This window comes from Cyclopterus lumpus, chromosome 22, assembly GCF_009769545.1.
Source record: "Cyclopterus lumpus isolate fCycLum1 chromosome 22, fCycLum1.pri, whole genome shotgun sequence".
Lineage (NCBI taxonomy): Eukaryota > Metazoa > Chordata > Actinopteri > Perciformes > Cyclopteridae > Cyclopterus > Cyclopterus lumpus.
The window spans coordinates 12,907,956-12,919,730 of NC_046987.1; the positions used below are offsets into that span (position 1 = coordinate 12,907,956).

Below are 11,775 nucleotides of genomic sequence, written 5' to 3' on the forward strand. Positions count from 1 at the left end.
GCAGGCCAGTCTCGATAGCCAGGAGGTGGAAAACCATTTCACACTTGAACATAACATGCTGTATAGATACAGATTTAATGTAGCAGCAAACAGACACACACACAGTAAAACAAGGTGGTGTTTGTTCAGCAAAATTGAACTTATGATCAGCATTCAGCTCTGTAAATATCAGCTGCAGTTTCTTTGTTTGACACTGATATGAATCTTTTCTCTTTTTTTCAACTGCATGAGCGTGCCTTTCTAAAGAACAAAAGATACCATATAGGGTGGCAGCAGGGCCGCCATGACCATAATACGCCACTGGTATGATTTCTCACAATACATAGATATATTGATGTATTTTTAAAAAATAAAACCACCATATTTTAACACATAATGAGAAAAAGGATCCTGGGTAGCTATGTTTTTTAAATATATTCTTTACTTAGTATGTCAAGATGTTTATGATCTCTGATGCTACTCGCATTAATATGTCAGTCATTGTAAGGAAATACACACTGATAAATACAAACAGGAATCCATACTGCTAAAAACCCATCACTGAATTTACCCTATTGTATCACATTTGCTCATCACAAGGAGCTTTTATGGCACTGTTTAGTGATTTTATGAGGTGCGTAAAGTTTGATTTCTTCTCCTGCACCCTTTCAAATTAAAATCTTGTTTTATAATTAAAACAAGCTTTTTATAGAATGTTGCCTTGCCTTGGTTTGAGCTTTAAGTCCATAACAATTATGGTGAACAATTTACTGAATTTGTTTACTAAAATGTGTCATTTTAAATCTAAACCAAATGACTAAAGATAGACTCTTTTTCTAAACTTTTTCAAACCTCTTATAGATTTTATTGCACTCTTACTATTCTATATTCTCATACATTTTTAGAACTTTATATCCAAAAATACATAAATTAAGCTTATTGGAGACTGAAGGAGCATTCGGTTATGACCGGCAGCATCTGAAGCGCACAAGTTTATGGAAAGCTTTCTTGAAGTCCTCATTAGACATGGTGTATATGATCGGGTTGATGAGCGAGTTCAGATATCCCAACCAGTTGAAAAAGTCAAATAACTCGGGGTTAAAACATGTGTCACACATGGACACCACCAATGTGTAAATGAAAAACGGCAGCCAGCAAACAATATAAGCACCAAGGATTATCCCCAAAGTCTTGGTCGCTTTTCTCTCTCTGGCTGCTGAAATACGTTTTTTCTCCAAAAGCGCATCTGACACCGTAACTTTCACCTGGTTCTCGCTTGTTGATGACCCAGTGTCGCTGGACAGGGTGTCGTGTCTCCCGCAATGCAGAGAGGTGGTGGACGCCACGGATCCAGGGGAGTTGGTGACCAGGTGCGCCGAGGTGAGTCTCTTCCCCAACTTCTTCGGGGACTGCTTCAGGATCCGTTTCCGGGCCTCGACGTATATCCGTCCGTAGAGGACAATAAGCAGCAAGGTGGGGATGTAGAAAGCCCCAAAGGTGGAGTAGATGGTGTAGAAAATATGATCCGTGTTGACGCTGCAGCTGGTCAGCTCATCCGCCTTCACCTGCCTCCAGAAGAGAGGCGGCAGGGAGATGGAGATGGCAATGACCCAGGCTGTGGCCACCATCCCAGTTGCGCGCCCCGGCGTGCGCTTTTTGGAGTACTCCACCGCGTCCGTGATGGCCCAGTACCTATCCAAAGCGATAACGCACAGGTGCAGGATAGAAGCCGTGCAGCACGTTATGTCCGAGGAGAGCCAGATGTCGCACACAATTTGCCCCAGCGTCCAGGTGTGGGTGACAGTGTACAAGACGCAAATGGGCATCACCAGAATGGACACCAGCAGGTCGGTGATCGCCAGAGAGGCGATCAGAAAGTTCGCAGGAGTTTGCAATTTCTTCGACTGGGAAATTGTTGCTATGACGAACGCGTTAGATAAAGTTGTGGCGAGTGTAATAACGGAGAGAATCACCGCCAGACTGATCTGAGAGGCGAGCCTCTCTGCGCTGATGTGCCCAATTGCTGAATCTGTAATAAAACTGTCGTTCGTGGTGTTCACCGGCGGAGTTGGCTCGAGTTGATTGGAGCGCTCCATCACGTTTAGTCACTTTTTCGCATATTTTATGTCGCCCTCTGAGATGTCTGACATGTAGGGTGTCGTTCCTGCTAATGGACGTCTTCTTGCCATCCAGTCAGAGGGCATGGCATAATCACTGTGAAACATAAAAATAGATTCCTTTCAATCGCATTTCCTTCTGCTACATCTGGTGTTGATGTGCAGATGCCACATTGTGGAAGCAAATATCCATTCCCCGCTATTCAAACTTTTCCTTTTTGTAGCCATAAAAGAAAACTTCTCAACTGTTGTAAACAAAATATAAGACAGCATAGGCGTGTGTGTAAATATAAATGAGGAGCAGAGCGTTCTGATGCCCCAACATCTGGGCAGATGTCACAGATAATCCACATGTAGGGCAGAAGTTCTCCAGAGCTGTTTTTCCACAGACCCCCTGTGGATGAATGGTGAGCCAACCCAAAGTCTCAGTTTTATACAGACTCTGACATCAACAAGCGCCACTGATCATCACAGCCTTGTTTTCTCTCTCTCTCTCTCTCTCTCTCTCTCTCTCTCTCTCTCTCTATGAAGCGTAGGCTATCTGCTGGGTCATAGTGCCCAGTGGGTCTTATTTGTCACATGTAGACCATAAAAACTGTATTTTATGTGACAGAATGCAAAATACACTTTCAAATACGTCCGCCTTTATAAATGGTTTATATGTTGTAACTACTGGTTTTGTTGCTAATACTTTATATATTCATTATTAATCATTGGGGAGAACAACTATAGAGTAATTAACAATCAAGTCATTAATAAAGCATCACGTCCTACCTTTTCAATAAGCCCATTAATAACATTAATAAGAGACTTGGTGGCTTATTGAAAAGGTAGAATGTTGTGATGCTTTATTAATGACTTGATTGTTAATGACTCAATAGTTGTTCTCCACAACGATTAATGTTAGTAAAGGAATAATAAAGGATAATAACAGGTATAATAATAGTATTTATAGGAAGTATATTAACATTCAACAATTATGTTGTTGCAATGAGAAAGTGTAATTGTCTAATAATGTACACATTTTGTAAAAAGTTATAACTTATCTTAAGGTGACACATTCCATACTATTGTGACTCATTACTTATTTATACAACAACCTCAACTTATAGGTGACAACAGGAGGAGTTGTTATTCACTCATGGCTGCTTACAACTGCATTACATTGTCTTTGTGTTGTTCATATGTTTAAATACTGCTTATAAATGCTAAATAAAGTGTTGTTATATTTTTACTGAAGCAGTTGATTCAGTTGTATGCGTCAGTTTTTTATTTAAAAAAGTCTAAATTTAGAACATGATAATGCATAATACACTTTAAAAAGAGTATTTCAGTAGTAGTTGAAGTAACGTACATTTTTAAATGAGTCTCAATCAGATTTCTGCTTTAGTGAAGTCAATCTACTTTTGTGGATTATATCAATTGGAATTTACACGTTGTTCCCTTAACCTACTATTCTCATTTGAGTAAAAGCACATCAATTAGGTTTCTCTCCGTGTTGTGCGTCTGACGTCATGACGTCCACATCATTTCCAGATTTTTCCTCAGGAGTCGAGCCGCCATTTTTTCGAGTGAAGGTGACTTGGATAAAAGGTAAGTCTAGTGCTAAATTTAGTTTTGTATGTACAAATAATGTAATATGTCATATATAAAATTGGTCGACCTGAATTAGTTACATTGTGCTAAGTATTAAGTTAGTAAGTATTTAACGTTAACTAAGTTAGTTAGTAAACTGACAAACCAAACCAGCCTTGTCATGCTTATGTTAGCATGTTTTATATTACCATTTATAAAGCATTTTACTCGTTTCGTGAAACATGTTTAACCTTTCGTAACATTAATAGCCTCGATATAATCACCAGTGCGTAGCTATTACAATTGCTATTATGTAATTAACTACCCTGCTGCAATGTCAGTTAACATATTGCTAGCGAGCCTGTAGCATGAACAAGCTAGCGGTTAGCTACATATCAAAGCAGGTGGTAGCTCGCTAGCAGACGTAGGGTTAGGTTTATGTGGCCAGGACTCGCGTGGTTCAAGTTGCTTATTCGTGTTGTGTACTGGTGTAAGGTTAGCTGCTTATTGGCACATTAGCGCAGCAATAATGAGCTGGTAAGGCTTACATTAGCTTGCCGCCAAGCGATTTAAAGGGTCTGCGCCCGCGGTTCTGTTCAGACTACTTCGGCGCGTGGAGTTGACGCGTTGGTGCGCGCGCGGTCACACATTTTGGGCTACAACAGAACCTCACATTGATGCGGAAGCTGGAATAGTGTCTTAACTTAGCTTCTTCAGAAAACCTGTATTTACCGCCGCTACCTGCGTTGTTTCCTATGTAGTTAAGTAACGTGACTCTTTCGCGCACGCGTGGAGGAGTTTCTTGTTGCCGACCAAAAAAACACCAAACTTGGCTGTGGGCGATGCAATGATAACAACTTGGTGTGCTGGCTGCCCTCGGTGACAGGGCTGCCTTCGGTTTAAGTTGGAAATGAGGTAGGCCGCGGTGATAAATACTCGCTGTGTGAAAGCGCCACAGTGACATGTTGCGTTGGTTAACGTTAAGCGCCACAGTGACATGATGCGTTGGTTAACGTTAAGCGCCACCGTGACATGTTGCGGTGGTTAACGTTGGTTAACGTTAAGCGCCACAGTGACATGTTGCGTTGGTTAACGTTAAGCGCCACCGTGACATGTTGCGGTGGTTAACGTTGGTTAACGTTAAGCGCCACCGTGACATGTTGCGTTGGTTAACGTTGGTTAACGTTAAGCGCCACCGTGACATGTTGCGGTGGTTAAGCGCCACAGTGACATGTTGCGGTGGTTAAGCGCCACAGTGACATGTTGCGGTGGTTAACGTTGGTTAACGTTAAGCGCCACAGTGACATGTTGCGGTGGTTAACGTTAAGCTACGCGATACCCAGCTCAGTATTGCTTTGCCAGTGTGCTAATAAGCTGCTGTATTGTTTTTTAGCTGCTGTGAAGTCTTCTCACTTGGTCCTAACATAAACTAGTACCGGGTGCGGTAATGAGTAACACTAAATATTGTTTTGAATTTTTCTTCAGATTTTTTTTCCATGACTGGTGGGTGACTTCAGACTTGAACACTATCTAAGGTAAGGTTTACTCTTTGAATAAAGTGCTATTGACAAGGCAGTAATGTGGCTTTATTTAATTTGAACGGTCACAGTAAATGATTGTTAGAGGGACTGTTTTTACCTCTGCTTCAACACTACTTTTGTATGAGTACTAATGGTTTTGGAAAAAATGTATCTTAAAACACACCGATTTGTAACCCACGCTCTCTTGAACTGCCTTTTAAGTCGGAACAAAATCATTGAACTTTGCTGAAGTCTTGTTTTAACATCAAATTTATATATATATAAATAAATAAAATTAATATTTAAGTATTCAGAGAGGGCTTGCTACATGAGATGGACTTCTGTTTAAATGATTGTCTCCACATGCCCAGTAAAGGCCATCTCTGTTTTCCCCAGTGTTGCGCTTCATGTGGAGATGCAAGGACTGTGGAAAGGCATTAACAAGAAGATCTGAACTGCTCAAGCACTACAAGCTTACTCATAGGCATTACGGACGGGGCCATTCATATCCATACACTTACTCAAATTGTCCTTGTAGATTCAAGACTTGGAATGCCCTACTGAGCCATTTATCACAAAATCATCCTGCCCAACAAGTAGTCAACAAAGCCATATCAACCTTCACCTGCCATATTTGTAGTCATACTCAACTCTCCACAGAAAGGGAATATTTCCAACACATTTTCCAGCATCTTAAAAACAAAGAGACTGTAACATGTGTCTTCCAAAACTGTGACTATAAGACAAACTATAATTAAAGTTTGCAGACTATAATGCAAACTTCAAAAGCCATAAATACATAAAACACTCTGGTGCAGCTAATATCTTCAAACCTGCGATAAATTCTGTTGAATGGGGAAAGCAATGCCATTTTAACAATACACAACATATTGGATCAAATTGATATACCTCTCTGCTGGTTGAGGTGTGGCGACACCCAGCCAAGAAATAGTCCCGCACATACCAGACATTGGCACATCAACCAAAAAGTTGCACATTGTCAAGTTTCAGGATGCATTTATTTGTTGTTTTACAACACAGGGTTGTCTTAATACTAGACATGGCCAATCATGAGATGTGAGCCTGAACCTGTACCAAATCCATATAGTGTAATCCCTTTTGGCATTATTCAGCAAACGTCTTTCATTAACAGCAATGGTGAATATAAATGTTGTGTTCTGATTTAAGATGAAGAATTAGCATAATCAAGTTATCTGAAGCCAGTGGTATTATTGTCCCATACCTAGTGCATAGAATAACAGTGCCAATTGATGCCAGTGATGGTTTGTGTTTGTCATGCCCTCTATAGGACTCTGGAATGATGCTCAGAGGGACCTGGAGCAGCTCACTTTGGCTGTGTTTGTCATTCGGAAGGAGGGGGAAGGACTGCAGGAGCTACCTGAAGACATTGGCATTGTCATTGAGGGCGTGCAGGTGTTGCATGGACTGACTTCCGTCGCCTCAGCTTGTGCCTTGCTTCTGGGTCTGATATATGCACTCAACCTGTCAAATCCCAAACCCCTTCATTTCACCTTTGAAGTGCTCCAGAAAATTATCATGCATCTTGAGCAGCAAAAGATGTCCCCCAAAGTCCAAAATCTCTATGGCAGACTTCAAAACTAATAACACTACAATGGACCTGAAGACTGTCTAGCCTAGTGCCATATTGTGGTAGCAAACCACATTGTTGAATGCTTTTTACACTTATTTTGTAAGGAGGTGCAGGAGTTTGTTTATTGTTCTTTCCATTTGAGGCAGATGGCTTCATTTTCAAAAAATATGGTTGTCTCTTTTTGTTTTAGTTGATTTAAAAATCTTAAGATAAGTGCCTGTTCATATTTTCATAATTTTTTTGTGTACTTAATACTGGTTTCATAGCATTTTGTTGCATTACTCTGCACTTTGTAGAAAAAATTGTTTAATTGATATTTAAGCAATAACATTTGTGATTTCACATTGATACTCGCTGTATTGTTTGTTATGCACTGTTACACATGTTGTGTATATTTATTTTTCTTGAAAACAAGCATATAGTGTTTTTCTTGAAAACAAGCATATAGTGTTTTTTTTACATTTATATAATAAAGTTTAAAAGACATCAGAATTGAGTGTATACATTTTCTTTCAGCCAACTTAAAATTGTAACTTCGGGAAAGGTATTTTAATTAGATTGAACAAACTAAAATTCCACACTATGGTTACTATAAAAATTACCTTTCCTGAAACTATATAATTAGGTTGTAAAGGAGCAGTATTATACTTTAGTATCAAGCAAATAATTTAGTTGGAAACACTTAAAAACCTCTATAAGGAGTGCTTTATCGGGAAGTTGTGCCACCATACTTGTGTATTACATCATAGCAGTTAAACGTGTGTGGCCAAACATCAAGGGTATTTCATTCCTGTATGATGGACTCCAAGTTAAAAACTCAGTCTACACACTATAGACGGCCAACCAAAACTAATGCACAAAATACACAATATAAAAACAAGAGGCTGATCACACCAGAGCAAAACTTTGTCCCGACACCAACAATTATTTAGTTTTTACTAATTCATTTATTTGGTTCATTGACCAGGAAATGCTTTAAAGCCTTTTACACAATTATGTTGGGAGAAAGACTGAAGAGTAATCACATTTAAATTCATAGAAGTAAAAATAATAACATGTAAATCAAAATATATTGAAATAAGAGCACATAGTACCCACCAACCTTCCTTGGCTAGGGCTCTGCTTGCTGGTGTTCCTAGCAGTTACATTAACCTTTGTTGTGAACTTCAGACAGCACTTAAAAACAACAACTGGCAAGAGCATTCGTATCAAGCACTTAAGCATCATTTAAAGTTTGATGTAGCTTGAAGGTATCTCACTGAGGTGCAAATTAACGATGCATTCATCTGAACTGGGTGGAGTTTAAACCAACAATCAATAGCACAAAAAAGTTGCAGACCATCAAAATCTATAAACAAAGTGCGCTGCTGGGCGGATCTAGTTTAAGTCACCCTGAAATAACAGTAAAGGGCTTTTTGAGGGAATAGAAGCACGTCTTTGACGGATGTCTGTAACAGTGCATTCATGTGAATTGCAATTCAGTTGTCCTGCATGCTGCATTTAATTTGAACTTAATAAGCAGTTTTCACTTGCACTTATGCACAAGGAAACACATTACAGACTCTTTTATTGACTCAAAAATGTAAATAATCCGTACGTAACATAAGTACCTTTGAAAGTCACCTAAGCAATGTGCTTTCTCTCTGTTCTCAGATTATTGCTTTTGAGGGGAGACGGCTGCCATCAACTTTGCATTTTAACTTGAATATATTGTATATTTTGGTCACGTTGACCATCCCAAATTGCCAAGTCAGCAACGTTAGTAAAGTTATTGAATCCGAGTGACAGTGACAAACAACAGACATTTCTCTGCATCCGGGCTCAGCAGAGAGTAGTAGTGAGGCAGTACTCAGTGAAACGGACCCTGTGAGTTCACGAGTCTCCCTTGACTGACCATGACCGCCTGGCCCTGCTAATGCATGAATACTGGGCACAACACAGCCACCATTACCACAGTTTACACAAAAACACACGCTCTTTTTCGGCATCCTAATGTGATACTATGTTTTGTTTCCTGGTTGGGGTTTCCTATGTGAAAAGGTTGCAGTGTGAGTGACCCAGTTCAGTGGCAGCAGCAGCATGAGGGCAATTTCTGTTTCTGTTATCTCCCCTCATCACACAACACAGGGCAGCACAGCACAGTGGCTGGCTACATCCAATCTCACACTGCCCTGAAAGTCCTATTTTTAGTCCGGTAATAAGGTATCCAGCAAGCCTTAAAGGAGATACATTACACCACATACAGGCACAGGACGATGTGGGTTTTTTAAATCCTTTTTTACTCAAAGCTTTCAAGGAGTATGCATGCACATCCAAAGTAAAGAGAGCAGGTGCTGAGCCAAAAATGTGCAGATTATTAAATAAACACATAATTAGCTCTAGATGTAATAAACGAGTTGGAGCCCTGCGGTGTGCAAACTAATTATGTGTTTATGTCAAACCCAAAGAGTGTCCCAGATAGTGTAATGAAAAAAATGTTTGGTTTTACAATGAAACCATACATTTGTGTAACTTGATATAAATTAGAAATGATCATTTGACCTTTAAGAAGCTCACAGTATTTCACCCTCTTGAGCTGATTCAAATCATAACTAAAACTTAGTTGCCTCTTTATATTGGACATCTGACTGTTATTTAAATAAAAAATGTGCTGTCAGTCGGTTAATAAATGGATCAAGTTCTTGCCAAGAAGCTTCCACAGGAGAATAGTTGGCATTCAATATAAACTGTAGTAGGTCTGAATTGTCTGCGATTACCACAGTTCACTGATTGTCAGGTTTAGTTCCACATTTCAACAATTCAATTCAGTTTATTTTATATAGCCCAATATCACAAATTACAAATTTGCCTCAGAGGGCTTTACAATCTGTACACATACAACATCCCTGTCCCAGGACCTCACATCGAATCAGGAAAAACTTCCCAAAAATAACCTTTGATAGGGAAAAAAGGGAAGAAACCTTCAGGAGAGCAACAGTGGAGGATCTCTCTCCCCGGATGGACAGATGCAATAGATGTCATGGGTGAAATGTCAAAATGAACAGCATTACAGAGTTACATTACATGAATATGACAATGTATGAATGGAACTCCAATCCATGAAACAGAAGGAGGTAGAGAGGAGGGGGGGCTGGGCGCATCAGCAGGGCCAACGCGGGAGGCCGGCTCACCAGGCATCAGACACCTCCAGGTCCAATGGACCCTAGGAGACGTAAAGTCACAAAGACTCCGGGGAGGAAGCAGAGTTAGTAAGGTCAAATGGAGAGATGTCAATTCATCCATAAGCAGAGAGAGAAGAGGATATAGGTGCTCAGTGTATCCTAAAACATCCCCCAGCAGCCTATAAGCCTATAGCAGCATATCAAGGGCCTCGACCAGGGCAAACCTGATTCAGCCCTAACTATAAGCGCTATTAAAGAGGAAAGTCTTAAGTCTATTCTTGAATGAGGTGACTGTGTCTGCCTCACAGACTGAAAGTGGAATCTGGTTCCATAAAAGAGGAGCTTGATAACTGAAAGCTCTGGCTCCCATCCTACTTTTTAGGACTCTAGGAACCACAAGTAGCCCCGCATTTAGTGAGCGCAGCTCTCTAGTGGGGCAATATGGTACTACAAGCTCCTTAAGATATGATGGTGCATCACCAATCGAGGCTTTGTAGGTGAGGAGAAGAATTTTAAATGTGATTCTTGATTTTACAGGGAGCCAGTGCAGAGCAGCTAATACAGGAGTAATGTGATATCTTTTCTTAGTTTTTTTGAGTACACGAGCTGCAGCATTCTGGATCAACTGGAGGGATTTAAGAGACTTATTACAGCAGCCTGATAATAAGGAGTTGCAGTAATCTACCGTAGTCTGGAAGTAACACACGCGTGAACCAGCTTTTCTGCATCTTTGTGCCTGATTTTTGAAATGTTACATAGATAAAAAGATGCAGTCCTTGAGATTTGCTTCACGTGGGAGTTAAAGGACAAGTCCCGATCAAAGATAACACAGAGATTCTTGACAGTGGTGTTGGATGCCAGGGCAATACCATCTACAGAAACCACATCACCAGATAATTTATCTCTGAGGTGTTCAGGGCGGAGAAAAATAACTTCAGTTTTGTCTGAGTTTAACATCAGGAAGTTGCAGGTCATCCATGTTTTTATGTCTTTAAGACATTCTTGAATTTTAGCGAGCTGGTTGGTCTCCTCTGGTTTGATCGATAGATATAATTGAGTATCATCTGCATCAAAAGGATAACCCTGCAACAAGAAACCAAAACAATGAAAGATGTTAATTAAGTTATATGAGCAAGAAATTAAGATAAGACTGAGTTTCTGCAAACACTTCACTCACTTACACTATTAAACTCTCCAACTCTCTCTAACGGAAGTTTAATCAGCATCACATTGAGTCAGTGACCTTTTAGTTATTGTGGTCATATCTATTTCTAGACCAAATAGGGCAAACCCAAAATCAGGCCAGATCCCTTGTTAAGAGATTCAAGCCTCGCTCTCCACCAACCCAAAACCTTCGCTGTAGGGAATGGCTCATCTTATCCAAGTGTTTACGTGTTGAGACACGGGATAAATGACCAAGCGGAGCAGATAGATCAGCCATGTTTGGAACCTGGATCCTAAAAGTATCTCATGTGTGCCGCGGTGTCTGCAGGAAGTCTGCATTTAAAAAGCAATGAATCTATTTATTGTTTGACACATTACACGTTGACGTGCATCTGAAGGCTGCATATTAAAACACTTCACTGACAAAAGGTGTTAGTTTTATATAGTTTGAGGCCATTTACAATCAAATAAAAAGTTAAACACTTCTATGTTTATTTACAATATACTTACTTCTACAATATATATTTTTTTCATTGTAGGATTACTATGAATGTTAAAGTTAAATTATAGGGCTGAAAGATAGGGAACATTTAAATATTTTGGTGGTCAAAATCTAGAAAGCAGTGAGTTTACCAGACCCCTATAGC

General features: G+C 39.9%; 1 protein-coding gene across 1 annotated transcript; it reads right to left on the minus strand.

The window, feature by feature from the left end:
• Window positions 1-941: 941 nt before the first annotated feature.
• Window positions 942-2,075, minus strand: htr1b (5-hydroxytryptamine (serotonin) receptor 1B). The gene has a single exon (XM_034525174.1). It carries the CDS (start codon window positions 2,073-2,075, stop codon window positions 942-944), a length of 1,134 nt encoding a protein of 377 aa, XP_034381065.1.
• Window positions 2,076-11,775: the final 9,700 nt, after the last annotated feature.